Source organism: Larus michahellis, chromosome 8 (genome assembly GCF_964199755.1).
Source record: "Larus michahellis chromosome 8, bLarMic1.1, whole genome shotgun sequence".
Taxonomy (NCBI): Eukaryota; Metazoa; Chordata; class Aves; order Charadriiformes; family Laridae; genus Larus; species Larus michahellis.
The window spans coordinates 46905283-46925895 of NC_133903.1; the positions used below are offsets into that span (position 1 = coordinate 46905283).

General features: G+C 39.2%; 1 protein-coding gene across 7 annotated transcripts in view; it reads left to right on the forward strand.

Moving 5' to 3' along the window:
- Positions 1-20613, forward strand: part of MAST2 (microtubule associated serine/threonine kinase 2) — a 195115-nt gene that overhangs the window by 71917 nt on the left and 102585 nt on the right. For all 7 annotated transcript variants that reach the window (XM_074596793.1, XM_074596794.1, XM_074596796.1 and 4 more), the window contains one exon: positions 12451-12482. In XM_074596793.1, the coding sequence (XP_074452894.1) occupies positions 12451-12482 (32 nt within the window). The remainder of the gene's footprint in view (positions 1-12450; positions 12483-20613) is intronic.

Consider the following 20613-nt stretch of genomic DNA (forward strand, 5'->3'; position numbering starts at 1 on the left):
TGAATTCAACAACTACGAAGTCCACATTAAAAATAAACCCTTAAATCCTGGAAGTTTCTGTCTGAAGGTGTATCTTTCCTCTTAAGTAAACTGAAATGCTTAAAAAGTGGTGGTGAATTTGATGTAATGTTTTAGACCCAAGAATAGGATTTAAATGGGAATCATGATTTTTCCTTTTCTTTGCTGAAAAAGTGAAAATATTTTAAAAGAGCTTTGAACCTGTTGCAGTCAGAATATGTTGGAACTATTTTATCAATTTCTAAATGGCTTTATTGAAATGAAAAGTATCAGTTATCACTGAATTTAAATTCAGAGAATGAATGAACTTAATTCAGTTTTTGTGTATGCAATGAATGATTTTATAGGGTTACTTTAAATGTTTTATTAATCCTTGGTTCTGGCTACTGAAGTTGCACTTCTGTTGTGAGAATCTGGTGAGCACCAGTACAGCTTGTGGCAGCACTGGCTGAGAGAAAACATTAATGTCTAAATATGGATTAATGAGTTAAACATCTAAAGGAAATAAACTAAGGATTTTCTTGATGGAGAAGACAAGTTATATACCAAAGAGCATATAGGTAGAAGGTTGCTATTGAAAAAGTTAAACCTTGAGACTTTCCTTTCAAGCTATTTAGGTTATTTCTTCACAGGTGGTCACCAAACTTTTATCTTTTTAGGTTTTTCTTTGCAGTTTGGTCCCTCTCAAACAAAAATGCAAAAAATTCTGTGAAAAGTCTTAAAACATACACGGCAAGCGCATAAAAATTGTAAGTTCTACTCTGAGAAAAGCTATTGAATTGGGGCTGATGGTTAGCGGAGTGGGGATAGGCAAAAGAAAATTGCAATAAAACTTGAAAAACAATAGTGAGAAAGCTTGCGCAGAGGTACACAGTTGTGTTTTAGGTGCTTGCACCACTTTTGTACTTAATTTCTTTGTACTAAAAATTTGCCTGTTTACACTTTGCATACTACGTTTTCTCTCCAGTATGTATAATATTCTGTAGGTTGTATGAAATACTTATCAGAGAAGCACGGACTTTGATTCTGGTATTCTAGTTCTCCTACTGTACGCTAAAGGCGTAGAGTTAAAAACAATGTATTGAAGACTTTCTAACTCCCCAGAAGCTATTGTGAGCTGAATGCTTTAACCATGCATTGAATTGAACCTGAAAGTGCAAACAAGGATATTGATCAGACTAGCTGTTGTGAGATCTGTCAGGTTCAGGAAAAGCCCTTTCCCAAATCCTTTTTGTTCCAATGACAATTCTTGATGAATTTGCAAGTCTTCAGAAATTTCTTCTGTATCCATAGGTACAAACTGGAATATACCTTAAAATCTGCTTTTGAAGCCAATGCCTGAATGAAAAAAAACTTGCAGTTTCTTCCAAAAGGCGTAGAGGATGGAGAGAACTCTGTGCTTGATAGTATGGAAGAGTAACAATGGTACAGACAGTTCTGAGCACCTGAGAGGTTTTTCCTGCTGATGAAGTCAGTGTTTGGTCTAATTTGAAGTATGGTAAAGGACAGAAGACAGAAGTTTTAGAGATTGATTAATGTCTTTTGTCTTCATATATTTTCAAGGGAGTTCATATTTATAATTTAAACGCAACAGAGAGAAAATCCTAGCCAGAACATGTCCTTGTAATAGAATCAGCTGTTTCTGTCAGTCCATTACAGAGCACACTAATCGCCCATCAGAACTAAAAGTCATTAGGCGCAGTCTGCAGTTTCTCAAATCTGTGCTTTGGGAGTGAGTGCCTGTATTTTACCAGTACTTTAATTGGGGATGAATTTTCCTTTACTCTGAAACAGATCTCTTGGCACCAAGTAAGTCTGAATTATCCAACTGTATTAAATGTAAGGTTGTTCAGAAATAAATCTCTGAAAGATGTTTAGATGTATCACATGCTTTTTCATAGGAGAAGTCTTAGAGATCCAAAAACCTTAGTTCACTTGACATTTGCACGATTTCTGATATACCTGAAGGATAGGCCTGGATGTGGTTATTTAAAAATATGCCCAGGGATGAGGTCAGTCAGTGCCTATGTTCCCAGCTCTGCTGCCTGTCATTTTGAAGGCAATAGATGCTGCTTTCCCGAGATATGTTCCACCTCCTCTAAGCCTGAAGATTGTCTTGCATGCACCAGCGTAAACCTTTCACCACACTCAGTTTGATCTGTAAATTAATCTTGGGCTTGGCCTAACACTGCTTTGCAGTTTCACATTTTATATTTCACCTTCAGAGCCTTGCCACATGTGAACATGACAGGCAGTGTTGTTCCCTTTAAATTAAGATAGTCCAAGATTATAATTTTAAAATTAGGGTAAGATTGGTGGTTATTACAGTTCTACCTCATCAAAACTGAGAGGACCGTTTAATTGCCTCTTTTTTTTTTTTTGTCTTTACAGTTAATTTAAATATTCCTAAGCAGAAGAAATACCTGTTTGAAAGTATGTGTGAGGGAGATGACAGGAGAGCAGGTTTCAATGTAATGTTTGTTTTTCACTGAAAATATTGTTTTCCAGAACTAATTATAAAAAGGTAGTTGTTGAAATCCTTTGTGTTATAACTCTGAAATGAGTCACACTAGGTGTGTAACCACTTTATATTTCTAGGGGATGATTCTCTTTGTTTGCTCATAATACAAATGTACAACTATTGTGGCTATCAGCTCTCGCTATAAAAAATATTTATTATCTGGGAATGAAGCAACAGAGCTCTTTCTTTCATCACTTCTGTCAAGGATTTATGTTTCAGTTTGGCTGCAGTTTGGAGCCCAGCAGACAGAAGCAGTATCGAAGACCATTCACTTTTGAGGTCAAAGAGAGAAGTTCACATTCTGTTGGCTGCTTACAAAGATGTAAATACTGGCTGGTGTTTGCTTATTCTGAATTTTCACATGGTGCTCAGCATGTGGATGTCTTCATTAAGTGGATGATGGCCTTTAACTGTTCCTTTGCAAAAATTGACCAGAGCACCCTTTGCCTGTCCCTCCATCCCTGTTTCTGTGGAGAAGCAGTGATTCGAGAGGGGTAAGCTGAAGTGCCTCATGTAGACTAGCTAAGCAATGAAAAATGACATCTGCTTGTTCTGTAAATAATGTCCAGTCAGAGCAGATGTAATTAACTACTGAACTTAATGGATGCCTCGTGAGGTTACAGATGCTATCAGTCATAAACTAGATGAAGGCAAGGGAGCTTTATATGGTTGGAATTCCTTTTAGGACTAATTACTAAATACCCTTAAAATTGATTGCTTATGCTTTCAATTTCTGAGAGTGTTTTCACGTGATCTGTGCAGAATGGACTTGCAGCAGCTTTAGGGTAGGATGGGAGACACCTCCATTGTTGAGGCTTTTTGAGGAACTGAAAGGTTTCTCTTCCCTAGGACTTTCTCCCAGAGCTTTATTGTTAGGAAACTTGGTCTTATTTCAGGGGTTGCCATGCTGTCCAGCCGTCCTGGGAGACGGGTCTGACAGAGATTTGTCTAAATTAGTTGAGAAATAGACAATTGTAAAGATAAAATTCTGTTAATGTATCAAAAGTCTCAGCCTAACATTGACAAAGTATTTGGAGACACACGGATTGCTTCTCAAAAACAACCACCAACACTTAATTTCTGCCTGTCTGCTTCCAAGTACTTTACAACTGAGGAGTCAGTGAGAAACCAGCCTGGCAGAATAAACAGAACCCTTTGGACTGTTGCGAGATGTCTGCTGATGATGTTAATATTGAGCTGACCGTGTACCTTTTCTTGGTCCAACTACAGTGTTGCAGATTTTCTCTCAGATGATTTATTTCAATATAATTTTCTTCGTAACCTTTGATATTTGTTCATAGTATGTATTAACAGTGCACTGAATGGATGTGAGCTTGTGAGCAGGTCCAGGAGTCTTCATGAGATGCATGTCGGTTTGTGTAACTTTCACATAGGATAAACCAGAAGGGTCCCCAAACTCCCCAAAATTACGCTGGGCTTGATTATTCAGTTTTAAATTCAATAAAGGATGTTTAAAGATTTTTATAAATAAAATTGGTGGTCAGGTAGCCTTGATGTCAGCTGTCAATTCTTTTAGAAACAACCTTTTAAGGAGTAGATGTGTGTATAGTAGAAATGACAACTGACTTAATCATAGATTAATATTAGTACAAGCTAACAAGGGAAAGAATAAAACTGGATTTGTTTATTTGTAATGCTCTTGGCATTTTTAGCAGCTGTGACTGGTTCCTTGTGATCGTTGCATGCCCAGTCTTGAAGGAATTTTTGGTGCAAGTCAAGACAGAGTAATTTTAAGAGCGGTTTCTAACAATAGCGTTACAGCTGCAGTCCTGTATGGCTCCGAGATGACACTCTTTTCTGCATTTTCCAAAATTTTGTAGAATGTGACCTTTGGACTTAAATTTCTGAAACTGGTGTAGCCTGGCAAAATGAAAGAGAATTTCGAACAGTTGCTCCCATTATTTTGCATGACCGTTCAGTGCTGGGGAGGCTGTTTCACACATAGGGCAGATCAGTAATCTGCTTCATGGCTTTGTAAAACTGGAATTAAGTAATGAGAAAGATTAGTGACCTGTCTAAGCCGTGCGCTTTATTCCTCTCAATATTCTCTCTCCCTTAGGCTAATTCGTGCAAAAACATAATACGTATAAGGAAGATTTGGAGCATTTATTAAGGGTGTTATTTCTCAGGTTTTAAAGTATAACCTGCCTTTTATTTAGAGAGGACTATCATGCATCTTCCTTTTTATTTAGTTGATCCACACACATATTTTGGGTGGCTGTTATTGTTTATTTCAGGGAATAAGTTATCGTAATGGTCCTCTGAAGCTACTGCTATTGCAATTTATGGATTGTTATGAGAGCAAATTCACCTTTTTTCTTTTGCTCTGCTGTTTTTTCTATGCTTCTGTGCCACATCTAGGACTCTGGGTTGCAAAATTAAAGCTGTAATCTTTAAATTTACTTTTTTCCTGCAAATGAGATTACATCTTCAAAACGTAGTCTTTTATGTGCTATGTATCGCTTAAAAATAAGTTTGGCAAGTATATTTAAAGGGGGCTGCTGCTACAGTGTCGTTTTTTTTAAGTCTTGAGGAAAACAATCAAGTTGATAGTAAATTAGTTTGCTGACATCTAAGGATTGAACAGCTGAGTTACTGTACCTGCTATTCTTGATGTGACCAGGGTTCGCAGAGGTTGTTTTTAATTTTCAGCAACCGTTCGCTGTTTAACCTCAGCTGAAAAGCTTGGGCTCAAATATGAAACTAGCTATTTTCTTCACTATGAAAAGAAAGGGACTGCTGCTTGACTGATAGCATGAAATTAGAGTGACCCTGTGCTCTTAGTCCCAAATAACAGAGATAGAAGTGAATCCTGTGGAGGAAATGAGACTCGGAGAATTGCAAGTCATTCATTGCTCTGGTTAGCGAGGGATACGCCTGCACCACCCTGCCCTTGGCTGCAGACGCCTTCTCCTCGCGTCATCTGTAGCTCAGCTGTGGCAGCTGGCTTATTCCTGGCGTTGGGGAACACTCCCTTCACCGACTTGGGAATGTCATTTGCACGCATCGTTTCCATTGTCACCTGCCTATCCAAGCCACGATGTGTGGTTTCAGTCGTGTTTGTTGCCATGAGTTGGTTCAGTCTGGCCCATGGTGTACTGCGTATTGTTGTATTTTGGGCTTGAAGACATGATGTAATATACGAAACATGGAGTAGAGACTTCAGCTTACTAATATATATATACACATATGTGTATATATATTTACTAAAAAATACATATATATCTCAGGGTGAGAACTGAAAACATTCTGTGAAAAGTGGGAATTCTTGTCTGTTTTGAGATGTATTCTGGAATTATTTTAGGTCAAGTAACCAATACCCTTAATCTTATGGAAAGCCCCGAGGTTAAGTGATATGAAAGGTTAGCGGTCAACTTTTGGAGCCATATATTCCTGACAGCTTAATGCACAGATGTGACCTGGATCCTTAGCTTTGCCTACAAAAGAAGAATTTTGTGTTGCCCAGGCAGGAGGGCTAGTGGGGGAGGGAAAATAATTTGCTGTGTTTGAGAATTTTGCTTAAAGTTTAGAGAGCGTTTAGCTTTATTTTCTTCTGTAGAAACTCTAGCTTGAAATAAACCCAAAGGCTTTTTTTTTCTTTTTTTTTTTTTTTTTTGTTTAGTAAAGGATTTCTAAGCTGAAGAGAAGAAAAAGACCAGAAGATGCTAAAAACATTAAACGCATCATTGGCTGATTTGTGACCCATGGGTTTGAAGACTGATATGGACTGATTATTTAAAGACATAGATTTGCCTGTTACTCAAACAGCTGATTTTTTTCCCCATTTGATTTTATATGTTAATGTGCTTTTCAAAGGATGTTTTTACTGACACGTAACTTGTGTTGAGGTAGAGAACAAATCCAAATAATACATTTAATTTGCTTTGAACTTGTAGTATGTTTAGGGTGACACTGGGTGAACAGGTATACTGTTAGCTATTGTAGTGCCACACGCATTGTCCTGAAGGCTCTGGCACCCTGTCGCCATGAAGGTGAGATCTCTTAGGAAAGGGCAGTTCCAGGCAGTCTGGCTGGTACTGGGAATATGGGAGGATGCGCTGGAAATAAGTCATCCGTGGCAATTCTGGATTTGTGTGATTGCAGGCATAAATTCTGGGCAGTGTGGAAAAAGGTCTGGGAATTAAACTCTGTGTCCTCTCAATATTTTGAATGATATTGGCAAGAGCTTGGGTATCCATTTTCTGTATTTTAAGAGTCTCTGTAGCTAAGCAGATGAACTAACGATGTGATCCTGAATTCAGTTTCTAAAAAGTCAGGAATTATAGAAACTATCTGCAGCACATTCCATAGGTTAATCTGGCATTCAGTACAGACATGCTTTTAGTGTTGCTGTTTAAAATTCTTTGCTGATGAATTTGGGAAACAAGTCCAGATCTAATCACTTCTAGAGAGAAAAATTGAGAAGTACTGTTTTTAATAACCATTTACAATGATATGGTGAAAAGAAGGAAATTATTTTTCTTGACAGATTCTGATAGGAAAAAGAGAAGCTTAGTGTGGGGTGCTTTTTTTTAATCACCATGAAAAATTCCTTCCTGTTAATCTGATGGATGGATTACAGTTTGTCCTTGCATGGCCAGGTTGTATTTTCCATCAGAACTGGAGATTCCAACCCTCATTATATCATTTCTGTAATGCAAATGCTTATGTATAGAAAGAGATTTAATTAATCCCCCGCTGGTTGGTAGTATACCCTAAAGCAAACATAGTCAGCAAAGTAAAAAAATTAAAACACGAGTACGTGGTACCAGGTCAATGAGTGTCAGTGGAATTTCATCATCTGTGAAATATTAACTTATTAACTGAAATATATTTACTGTTATAGCTGTAAAAATATTTGTCTATTGTCCCAACTGGTATGATAGTGAGCTACCCTGCAAGAAAGCCAAGGTCAAAGGCAGTCTCAGGAATCACACCGTCTGCTCTGGCAAAAATATGGAACATCCTGAATGTAGCGATGGTTCTCACTTTAATTTGAAAGGACTACATTTAAGCTGCCATCAGTGCAGGCTCCAGCATCCAACTTTGCCTGTGGGTCTGTGCCATATGCGCAGCTACATATTCAAGGACAAATTACAAGACTGAGAGAAAGTGACAATTTTGAGTGATGGGCTCCTGTTTTCTTCACACTTTTATAACGTAACGTATCTGTTTAAAAGATACGGGGTGTCTTGTAGGTCAATGAACAAATAGATTTCCAGACTTTATTTCCGTTTCATATTGTGTGCATATACGTATGCAAAACCCCAGTGCTCTTTCTGATGCCTGAAACGTTCCTGTTTTCAGATGCAGTTTCTGTGTACGAGATCACAATAAAATAGAGTTGCAGTGTCTATGTACTAAACAATATATCATGTAAACAGAAAAGCGATGTTTAAAATGGCCAATGTATTTTCTCTTCTAGCTTCCTTGCTGCCTCAAAAATGGTAGGGCCTGTGAGGATCCAGTCCTATTGTGAAACCTGAACTGTGGCATGTCACAGTGTCCAACTGATGTTACATCTGCACGATCTGAGAGAATAAACTTAAGATAAATGGAAATAAACATAAGGAACTCTTATGAAGGAGGGTATTAGACTCAGCTTTTTATAAATTCCACATTTCTTTCCCAAGGTTCATTTATAACTAGTTGTCTGAAAATTTGCTGCTGCTTTTGTCATGTAGAGCTCAAGTAGCATATTTAATAATTATGCCTTGAAATATGGAACTGATACAAGAAATTAACTTTCAGAACAGTCTGCTCCTGTCATTTGGGTACTGCAAGATTTAATACCCTTCTTATTTTTTAAGACCTGTGAAAGTAGTTATTTGTTTCCACTTCTGAAAGTTCTGTGTGAATAGCGTGCAACAAGCTTTTAAAATATTCTTATGCTATTTATCACTTCATAGAAAACAAATATTAAATGTAAGCCTTTTGGGTTATTAAGGGTTACGTTGTTGACCTAGAGAGTGGGTGGCATGGAGGCTGGCCGAAGTAATAATGGTAATACACAGAGGTACTGGGAGCGCCAGTGCCCAGGGAGGCAGATGTGCTGTCGGAAAAGGCAGTTTGAAATCTTGAATGTTTGTGATCACAGTTCTCACCAGAATGGTGGCCTTACATGAAGGATATCTTTTAGGATAAATTAAAAATAAAGCATGTTTACTTAAAGGATTATAGCTGCACCCTGTAAACAGTGTTTCAGACCAAGTAGTCACAGCTCAGCACTCTTTTATTAGTTATCTTACCTCTTAAAATGTGGTTTATTTTTTTCTTTGTGGAGTGGATGGAAACCAGTCAAATCACACTACTATCGTTTACTCTCTATAATCGTTTATAATCTAATCTGTACTATAAAACTGATTCTGACCAGAGTTTCACCTTTATAGGGTACTTCTGAAATGCCAATGGACTTTTCTCTGATGTTTGGCATAATAATTTAATCAGTGGCTTTGTAGTGCTGCTTTGTATGTCTGAAACTACCCTATCATTTTTAGATGTAAACCCTCAGTTGGTCCCATTGCACACATTAAAGTGTTGAGCCATCTTGAGACCCAGCCCAGTCTCCGCCCTGTGAGGGTATCCCCATCTCTGGTGGGCATTTTTGTTGTCCGCTCTATCTCCTGGAAATCTGCAGTGCTATCCTAACAGTGGGACATCCTCAAATAGGTGCCCTGAAATGGGTTATCAGTGTGTCTGCAGGCTGCTCCCTCGCTTCCAGCTTCAGGCATTTCCTTTCTTCTTCCCTAAGATGTAATTTTTTTGACAGTAACTCACTGGAAAGTAAAAAAAAAAAAAAGCTCATAATTATGCTGTTCACAGTCGTTTACCTTCTAGCTCTGATGCTTTTGAGTTGGTCCCACCATTCACGGTCTGGTTTGAGGATTATATAGAAGACCTGCCACCAGCCCTGCTCTGGAGGAGCAGAAAAGGGCGAGTAGCTGCAGGGGTTGGGCTTGGTGATTCTCCAGAGGACGGGAAAAGTGCTGCGGGAGTCAGGGCATGGCTTGGTGCATGGCTGATTAGGGGGTTTTGAAGGGGAATTTAAGACTTAACACAAAACGAGGCATAGTGGAACAACAGGTATAAAAATTGATTGTTTTGATTGTGCTCTTTGTTGTCAAGACCAGAGAGGTATTAAATTTGAACTACTGCCTATTGATTCCACAGCTGCACTGTGTTTGTCAAGGTGGAGGTGCAGAATGAAACAACTGCTACATGGATAGAATAATATTTCAGTTGCACTGAGATGGCACCTGCTAGTACTTTTTTTTTTCCGTATTTGGAAACTCAGTTGATCACAGATTTCAAAGGATGATTTCAGGAACAAAGACCAAGTCAGTCCTCCTTTTAATGCATGTGTTTAATCCTGAATTAGCACATCATAGGAAGTATGAAAGGTGATATTGTCTGAGTAAAACAAGTGTACAGTAGAAGAAAGGAAAAGGTTTGTCCACTGCTGTTGCTGGATCACGATTCCCATGGTGTATGTCCGTAAGTCACAATTAGCGGAGCTGCGCTGCTGCAGGGAAGTGTTCTCTCTTTAAGTGACTTCTCAGCCCTAATGACTAGAGCAAAGCCTGTAAACGTGAACCCTAAAACCTCAAAAATTAGAAGGTAGATAAAGACATTTAAAGGTCACTGTTTTCCTTTTTCAGCCAGTACCATGAAATTCCACATTCATTCTGAAAATTTCTGGGTCTGACAGTGTTGGAATAAACAGAAATACGCCATTTGAATAGAAAAAGTACCCTCTGTTAAGCACCTTTGTTATATCAGATCTTTAAAGAGGATAAATTAAATACATGTGCTCATGTGATGTAAGAGATATGTATGCTTATATAAGTAATATACTACATACACAAACAGAATAATATATGATATGTAATACCTTACCTATTATCCATTTGCCGTGGCAAAAAGCTGTCATTGCTACGTAGACTTCACAGTTGGAAACTAATTCTTTCTAACAAATGAGAGTGGGAGAAGTACCTTTTTAGAATATAAAACACACAACCTGTTATAGATGCTAATGATTTATTATCTTACATACTTGAAATGTTTTGATTAGATCTTGACAAGTTTGTCTGATGACAGGAATTTATTTCTTGGTGCTGTAAGCTGTCAGCCTTGTGATAATTCGCACATGAAATTTGCTCAGTGCTGTTAAACTGCAATGAAATTTCAAATTGTAGAGAACTCGCAAATAACAACAGCGTGTTTAAGATTTAATGATATATTTATTATTATTTTTTTTTTTAGTTCTAGTAGCTGTAACGTTTTGGTATCTTTGAAAAACTTTGTTAAGTAAAGTCCGGCGTATTACTTAACAGACCACTCATTGAGAGTTTGTCAATAACATTGTTAATCACTTAAATCAGCATGTGCTCCCTAACTAAATATGGAAAAGAGGTTACCGGATTTTATGGATTTGGGTTTTTTTTTTTCTATTGACTTTTTTCGATATTGGGTGAAAACACTGATTTTTTTTCGTTTGTGTTTTTGTTTTTCTCCCCCCCCCCTCCCTTAGCGGGGACGAAAATACGGCAGGGTTAGATCAGCATCCTGACGGTCAGAGATGGGAACCGGCTGTTTAGTTATTTCTCGTCGGGTTGTGAAAAGCTGCGGTGAAGCATCCCCGCACCGGTTTCCAAGCTCGGTTCCCACCGCCGGTGCGAAGGGGGCGCGGGGGCTTTTTGCTTTTCACGGTGTTTTCCCTTCGCTCCGGACGGAGCGAAGGGAAAACACCGTGAAAGGCAAAAAGCCGCGGGCGGGGTTGTGGGCGGGGCTAAGGCGCGGTGGGCGTGGCCTGCGCACGGTGGGCGTGGCCTCGGCGTGGCGTGGCGCGGCGGGCGGGCGGCGGCTCCCACCTAGTGGCGGCCTTTGGCGGCGCAGGACCCGGGGGGAGCCACCCGTGTGCTGGGACGGACCCGAAAATAACAAAACGGACGCGGCTGGGTGTCGCCTCATGACGCGGTCAGCGCCGTCGGTGCCTTGTTGGATGCTCACGGCCTGTTTGCTTAAATAAAAACCTTAAAATTCCCGGTCTTCCTCCGCTTAGGTGCAAAATGTCGCTTTTAAGTGGGAGTTATGTTTTGTTGACCTTGGGTTTTTTGTTATAATATATAACCCAAGTAATGTGTACGTTTGGAAAAAAAACCCTTAAGAGCCACTCTGTTGCGTTAATTTTTCCTTTTGGTGAGAATGTGGGAAGGTACATGCAGCAGGTGCTAGGCATCTTTATCAGGGAGTGTAATGGCAAGACACGGGGTGAAGGCTTCGAACTGAAAGGGTAGATTTAGACTGGATATCAGGAAGAAATTCTTTACTGTGGGGGTGGCGAGGCACTGGAACAGGTTGCCCAGCGAAGCTGTGGATGCCCCATCACTGGAAGTGTTCAAGGCCAGGCTGGATGGGGCTTTGGGCAGCCTGGTCTAGTGGGAGGTGTCCCTGCCCAGGGCAGGGGGGTTGGAACTGGGTGATCTTTAAGGTCCCTTTCAACCCGAACCATTCTATGATTCTATGGATAATGTGTACCACGCTGCTGGAAGTGGTTCGGATATAACGCTGATGAGGTATGTAGGATAGAATTAATTACCGCCTTATCTACGTTTAGGCTTGAATTTCAAAGTTATGTTTGCTCTGTTGAGTGCTTCTGGTTTTGTGACTGCAAAGGCAGTGATTATTCTGACAAAACGAGTAGCTTTTGTCCCACAGACTACTGTGCTATGAATGTCTGCAGATTCACCTCTTAAGTGCTGTGCACAGTTTATACACTGAGCATGTGTTTGGAAATGGCCAGCTTTTTATTAATTTTGCCGGAGTCATTTATTGATAAATGAATAATATATAATACCAAGTAACATTTTCATTCTTTCTTTTTTTTTCAGAAGGAGCTCAGTCTCCCCAGAAGAGGAAGCTTGTAAGTATAATTATTCTTTATTCATCACTTGGTTAGTTTTGAACATATATAGCTGTTAATTGTGGAAATCATTTAAATGGGCAGATACTCTATTTTCTCTGTTGGCATTTTCAAGAATCTGTCCTGCACTTCCGAACAGCTAGCTAGCACTTCTCCGAGGCTGAAGCCTGTTCATTTCCTTAAGTGTAGTAGGAAAAGTAGTAGTAGTGTAAGCTTACTTCTAATTATCGGCTTGAGCTGATCATGATACGGGAGTAGCTGCGGTGTTGAGTGTTGCTCGCACTGACATCGCTGAAGTGACTCGACAGTCACTGATTATTTATGTGATATGGACAACTTTGATCACTGCTCTTCAAACCGTCTGTTGACAGAAATCTAAGTACGCAGCTCCTGGGCCATGCAGGTCAGGTGTTTGTGGAGCAGGCAGTGTAAGAGATATTTTTACAAAGTAGCAAATGTCAGTAAAAGTAGGCTTTTAAAAATGTGGTTTAAACAAATAGCATTTTTTTAAAAAATATACATTATGATGTTTAACAAATTTTAGCAAACTAACTTGTGTTTCAATGATATTATAAGTGCTTAGTTTCTGCTATGCTTACAGATTTTTGATGGAAGAAACTGTGTTATTGATTGCATTATATAAAAGAGAAAGCTTTTGTACTGCCTGCTATTGCATTATGATTTAAAATTGTTTCCCGAAGCTTGTGTACTGCAGACATGAAGCTCACAAAAAGCATATATAACCTTTCTTCCTCAGGTTTCTGGTTCTAATGAGAAATGATTTTCAGTCTTTTAATGCAAGCTCTCCCCTTTGTATAAGAACCAGTGTTTGGATAATGCAGTGTTTGGAAAGTGCCAGTGATTCAGGGCTGAACAATACAACGGATCAAAAGGCCTTTTTTTAAAATGGGGCATGACCAGACCTTTTTGTTTAGTTCATATGACAATGGTAAACCAGCCAGGGAGTTATTTAAAGGACATGAAACACTGACTGTTTTTTTTTTGTGTTTTTTTTTTTTTTTTTTTTTTTTTTTTTTAAGGCTAGCTTAACTATATCTGATAGATTTTTAAGAAAGATGGTGTTCGTGATTTTAAGATTGTGAAGGTTCTCTGAACAAATAGCGGAGCAGTGAGTTACCAGTAGGGCTTTTGTTTAATGTGACTTAGATGTTTTCATACAAAACTTTTGGAATTGAAATTGAGGATGCCAGAGATATTTCCTTCCCTCGGTCAAGCGTGGAGGTGGGTGACACAAAACTACTCATGCATTTACATTTGAAATATCTGAGATAGAATTGAAGTGCTTCAAATGTGTAATGTTTTATTTAGTAGTAGCTAAACCGAATGACTGAACGTTTTATTTCTATATTGACTTAACACCTTCAGTTTTCATTACTTCACTTTAGTTTTCTTCCACAAGTGAGTGCCTTTTAAGCCATCATTATGTGAAGAAATTTAGCACCCTGTGTCAAGGAGATCCAGGCCATACATTTTAGGCACAAGGTTGCAGCTACGAGTGAGACTGAAAATCTATGAAGAATTGAAATGTTTTCGGGTAGTTGCCTGTGTTACCTAGTTGATTATTTGATTGCGGTTTCTGAAATTACAGATTCTGTAGTCAATTCTACCAAATGATTTCTTGTTGTTTGAAAAGTTTAACTATTTAGGAGGTCAGTAGTGCGTTGTGGCTTGTGTATATTTGTGTTGATGCTGCACTGTTAAGTGTATAGCATCACTGAAAAGGGTCTTGTGGAGCTGATGTACATGATTTGCATATTCCAGTGGCAGCGTGCTTACTTGAATTCAAAAAAATCCATTCTTAGTCTTCAAATCAGGAATTAGAGAAATTTATACACGAAAGGGAATAATTGTTATGTGTGTGTGTATTATAATAATATAATAAGCCACATATAAGTCCTGTCAAAAAGGATGGCCTAACAATGTGCACTTAAATACAGAATGTAGGCAGTTCTCAGTTGTTCTGGAGACTTTTCCCCTCCTCAAATCAACTTAACAGTGAACCACATAAGCAAAAATAAATTCTGAAAATAAAATTTATTCTGAAAGCTGCTGTTGTGCTGTAGCTAGCGAGTAGGGATAGTTATGGATGTAGCTAGGTTCTGATACACTGACTGTCGTTCATTGACTTCTGTCCACTGACAGAAGCAAAAGCAGGAATTGACAGAAGGACGAAATATCTGGCTTGGAGCCAGGAACCCTCAAGAGGTGCATCCATTTTCTGCACAACTCCAGCCTTTGTAGCAGTTCAGTAGCAATTGTGTTATGTAGAAAGACAGAGCCACTCAGCATTTTTCTGTGTGCTAGTCTGGAGGCAGGGGTGCATTTACGACCGTAAAGAGATTGTATTTGGGGAGGAAGTCATTATTTTCCAGCCAGCCAGAAGCAGAAGGAAGACTTGATTATTGCTGCTTGCTGGGTGATTGCTTTGGTTCATTGTTGAGTTAGAAGGGCTTTAGACTGTGGATTAGCCAGGGTATTTGTCATTGCCGAATGGAGAAGGGTGAGCCCTTCCTGGCAGTGCTTCTAAATTTTCTTTATCAGACTGATGTTGCTTCATATTTACTTGGATCAGTATGATTGCGCATGAACCGATTGTAGGCATGGACAACAACAGTTGTTTGTTGTCTGTACTGTACTGTTTGTACTACGTTTGTACTAAGAAAAAGGAGGAGTGGAGTTAGATGTCCCAGTATTTTTTGGCAAGAGAGCATGAGGAACTGTGTCACTTGAAGAAGGTCTTGGGTAGAAGCTGAACAGAATGAATGGCGGGATGGAGTCTGTGAAGTCCGTTGATTAGCGACTCTGCTTCCCTATTAGCAGAAGGGAACACAAGCACACCATAAAGGATGGCTTTGCCCTTGGAGATCTTGCAGTCTAATCTTGAAATAATCAGCACAGAGTGAGCAGGCATGTAGAGCAGATGGGGGAATTGCATGCAGGGTGACATTAAGAGGAATGCCTGATTATTTAGATACTGTTTTGTTGTTAATATGCTTAAAGTGTGCGTGTTTCTGTAGGGGAGTTGTTTAATACAGTAAAGGAAATTATACTCAACTGAGTTGTAGGCTGCAAAGAGGTTGAATAATACAAGTGTAAGAACAGGAACAAGTAGTTATATTCTGTCTGGTGCAGTTCAATAATCAGAGTTCAAAGTTTTCCTTTAATAAATTATGCATATAAATGTATTGGTTATGTTTTTCTCATGCTTTGGTCACAAAAATAATTACCATTCATGAATATTTTCTTTAATTTCTAACAGCAAATGTGAAGTGATAGACCCAAACTTTGATCTCCATCCTATTAGTGGAAGTGGTTTAATTATTTTCAGCCATTACGCTGTTCTGTTCTTTTGGTGCTGCAGCATGTATACAGAGATTGGTTTTTGTATTGTTGGCTTCAGCCGAACCGTTGGCTTCAGCTTTGAAATGGTTTTGATGTGCACCTGCACGTGGAGCGCACCGGAGACGTTCCAGACTTGAGAGGACAAAGGTGGGGACTGCGCAGCGAGATGAGACACGTGTGTGTTCATGTGTGTAACAGCAACTCGGCATCCAAGAGACCAGGCTGGAAATTCCAGATTTTCACTGTGACTGCAGCATGCGCAACCCCATCCTTGGAGCTCACTATTTCTTCTCATCATCAGTCACTAAATTGAGTTGGGGTTGCATTTGAGCCACCTGGTTTCTTGCTCAGTACCCCATTTTTAATAAACGCAATTGTTTATAACATTAACTTCATTGAGCCGTTCTGCTTTTTTATGAAAAATGTGGGTTTGTATTTGAAATCCTTCTGATTTATTAGGCAGTGTTACTAGCTCGGGTTGCTGTAATTTTTGTAATATCTAAACATAAAATTTTCTAAAAAGAAAATACTGCTTTCCCACATTATGTCTAAATTTGAAAAGAGTAATTTCCTCAGTAAACTGAATTTGCTAAACCAGTTCTTAAATTCAGATGCAAGTTATTTTTGTTAATTCTTTCCTGCTATCAACCATCTGTATCAAGTATACTTTTAAAATTTGTGTGTGAAAGGAAAAAGAACATGGAGGCATACGAAACGTGAAAAATAATTATGATCTAGAATATATGCAGTAAAAATACATGTTTAAATCAATCAAATATTACAAACTGCTGCTTTGATGGTGATAGGTGCTGATAAGAAATAGTATTTACCTCAAGTTTTTATATCTGTCTTTATGAAATTTGGTAAGCAACATGATAGTGTTTGCTAAATACATGTGCAAGGCTTTTATGGTCGTCTTTATTCCTTCTAATCTCTTTTTAAGGCAATTTTATGTCCACTGTGGGACTCGTTTTCTCTCTTTCTCTACCTCCTTTTCTGTCCCCCCCTTTTGCTTATAAACCTGTGAAGGTTCTTCGTTGCTGCAGCCCTGGACGTTTCATAGGGTGTCTCGTTAAACGAGTCTTCATCATAATTTGCTAAACTTACCCCCAGCTTCCTGACAGTAAAATAACACACAAACACACCAAGGAATTTCTTTGGAAGGATATGCTGAATACCAGTTTAGATCAGTTTCTACTTGTATTCTTTTTAATGCCTAGAGCTTGGAAACAACAAGAAGTTTGATGGCAGGAAAAAAATTTCTGGCCTTTAGTGCTGGTTTATGGCTTTATCTTGCCGTGCTCAGGTGCTGTGGGAATTTCCTCTGTATCTGCAGAGAAATGGAGTATATCACTCCGTTTCTGTTCGTGTTGGCGGGTAAGTGTTTCTGCTGGGGATCGATCGATGCCGTTTCCCTGCCAGGAGCAAGTGCTGTGCCTCAAGCGTGGAGAAGCCAAAGTGCTGGAAATGGAGGAAAAAATGGTTCTGAAAAGGCGCAGGGAGTTTTGCTACTTTTGCACTCTGTTTTGTCTTGGATCTGGAAATAGAGTAAGAAATAATGCTGCCATTCAGTGCTTTCTGCTTATGATACTTTTTATAGATGGGGAGATAAAGAGGTGGTATTTTCTCACCACTCCATCCTTCTCTGAGCTGCACAGAAGCAGATCAAAAATAACCCGTTGCTCTTAAGCTGATATGTGGGCCTGGCTCTGGAGGTGGAACGTGCCGAATTATTTCTGCAGTGCTCTGTAGGAGTGTTGCTATTCATATATTAGGCTTTAAAAATAGTTTGAAAGCATTGTTTCTATAAAAGAAGTGATTTAGTGAATAAGGGGGATTTCAGTGTTCTGTATATACTGTAATCTCAGAGTCAAAGAATTTTTGGAGGTTTTCATCAAGCATTTAAAAGTGAGAAAAGTCTTTTGTGCAGATTTTATTATCAAGTTTGCACTGCTCAATCCAGGGTCCCATTTAATAAGTATAATAAAATTAGATATAATGTACTAAATTTTGTTGCTTGCTATGCTTTCTTACTCTGAAGGCACGGCGTGGGGGGGGGCAGGGGCTCTGGCTGTTTAAGGACCAGCCACACTGGACACCCTGGCCCTTACTTCTGAGACTGTTGAGAGGTTGTGATCTTGTAGTGTGGGGCACTCCTGCTGTGATTTGACTCATGGCAGGATCTGAAGATAATCCTGAATTTGACTTGGTTGATGAGTACTCCTGAATAGCAGTCTTTGCCTGCCTAAATACAGTATTTAACACTTTAAAGTATATCTATATTTGGGATTTTTAAGGGGAAAGCTGTCTTCTTACTAAAAAATATCGGATCTTATCTTTGGGCAGTTTTGTTAATGGCATGAAATTGATTTCGAGCTGATTGAAATTGCCATTTGCAAACAAAAATGCAAGACTTGCATTGTACGAGGGAATATTGTCTCCTGATGAAAGTGATTCTTGCCCCCCCGCCCTTCAGCATTTGGCTCCCCAGGCTGCTGCATTGCTGTTGCTCTGTTTTTGGTTCTAGAATCCATAAAGTTTGTAGCTGAAACGCAGCTTGGGAGTTACCGGAAGATGTTTTCAGATTAAAGTTGTGTGTGCGCTTAAGGGGATTGATATCTGAAAAAGGGATGGTTCTGGCGTTCCCCCGCCGGTGGAGAACAGCTGCTCTTTGCACCGCTGATGACTCTGCAAGGGCTTCGGGTGGGAGCGGGGACTCTATTCCTATCGCAGTGTGAGTTTTCAAGCTGCTATGTGAGATTTCTGCCAGAATCCTTTCAAGTGTGCCATCGCTCCCTCTTTGGCTTTATGCTTTCCTTTTGATTTGGTGAGAGCGGCTGTTCCCGCTCCGTGAAGCTCCAGGAGAAGTTTGTCACTGATTTGCTGCGGGCTCAGCCCGAGCGTGTCGGGACTACGTTGCTGGCTGCGTGAGGGGTCAGATGGCTCATTTGTGGCTTGGACTTTTCTGCACCTTCGTTTCGTACTGGTGGGCTTCATTTCCTTTCTCTGGATGCTATGAATAGACTCGCAGAAGATTATTATTATTTTTTTAAATAATTAGGTTTTTGACATGAGCAGTGTGATTAATCTGGACCATTACTGAACTCCTGAGGTCTCTGTGGCACTGGGAGTACACGAAGAGCTTGGAATTGCGGTGATTGTTCTGTGCTCTGCGTTGGAGTGATAACGGTGGGCTCTTCTTCCTGGCTCTAAGCCTCTTACGCTGGGAAGAAACATAGAATATCAGCACAATGATGAAACGGAGGAAACAGAGGCTTGGAGCCCCATCTCTGCGGATCCAGTAAGGACTGTTGTGAAAAATAAATCGCACTTAAACATTTCAAATTGAAACTATGAAGAAAAACAAGCCAGACATCAGACAATAGGCATTGCTTTTATTTGATAGAACTTCCTTTATCTGCCGCGCTTATTTGGCTGTACACAAAATTTCGTTTGGAAGCTTTAACGTTTTACTTTTGTGGAGCATTTACCATAAAGTATAGCCAAAAAAGAGCAATATTTAAATGTTTTTAAATGGGGTACAGTGTAGTTAGGTTTTATACCAAGCATTAATTAATGTGGTAAAACTGAATGTTTATAACTCTCTCTTTCTAGTTTGATCACTCTTCAGATTTAAAAAGTACTTTTAATACAGAAAGCTGTCACAGGGCTCAAATCTACAGAAACCTGTGCTACCTTTATTATCTTTGAAAATTAAGAATGTGATTGAACACTCTTGGATTTGAAGCGAAAAAATCTTTATTTCCATTGCCACATGTATTTCTACAAATGAAATTTAAACAAGCAATTCCTTTTTAGTGCTTGCGTCCTTTATAAATGCTTTGAAATCTACTAAAGAAAGCTGTTATTTATGATGTTTGGAATTATATTTATTATTTCTATTAGTTAAGGAAATTGTGTATTTAATACTATGTGTATAAGTAGAGGAGGTTAAATGAATCTATCAGTGAAGGGAGGAGCGGGGTAAGAGGCAGGCTTAACCTTTTCTGGCTGTGGACTGTAAAGCTCATCAGCTGTTTAAGCAGAGATTGCTAGTGGGGAGGATTTCCAATCTGTAAAGGTTACTTACTGATAAGTATTTGGGTTCATTAGGAAATTTAAAGCACGGAACATTGACAAACATGCTTGACCTCAGGACTCCCGCAGTAAAATGTCTGAATACCAAACAAAATTGAAGCATGTCCCAGATTTCCTTTTTGCTGACTTTTATGCTTAAATATGGTAAATAGAAACTTTTTTCATTCCTCAATCAAAATCAAAGTTATAGTTGTAAAAATACAGTGGCACTGGTTTGTATTCTAATGCATAAGCACACTTTATAATGCCAATATTTGTAAGTTAATTTTTACTTTATTTCTAGTGAAGGACATCTCATCGTGTATAGTACAATAAAGTAGGTGTTAGAACCTCTTTTTTATGTTTACGTGTAAGCCTGTTTGCAGCTTTTTGGCAAGCAGCTACTTTGAGAAATTTTCTGTGCTCTCTGCTTATACAAATACGTGTTGGCTGCTACCCCTGCAAAAGCAGAACAGTGCACAGAACCGGGCACAGAGCTGGGAATCAATGTCCTCAGCTGTAATCCTGATGCTGCCACGGATGTGCTATGGACGAGTCACTTAACCTCTTTGTGCCTCAGTTTGCCCATTGCTAAATTTAGAATAAAGCCATTTTGCAGTGCTGCTTTCACGCCTAATTAGTTGTGGCTATAAACACTGTTGTTTTTTAGTTAATGGTTCTTGTAATTCAT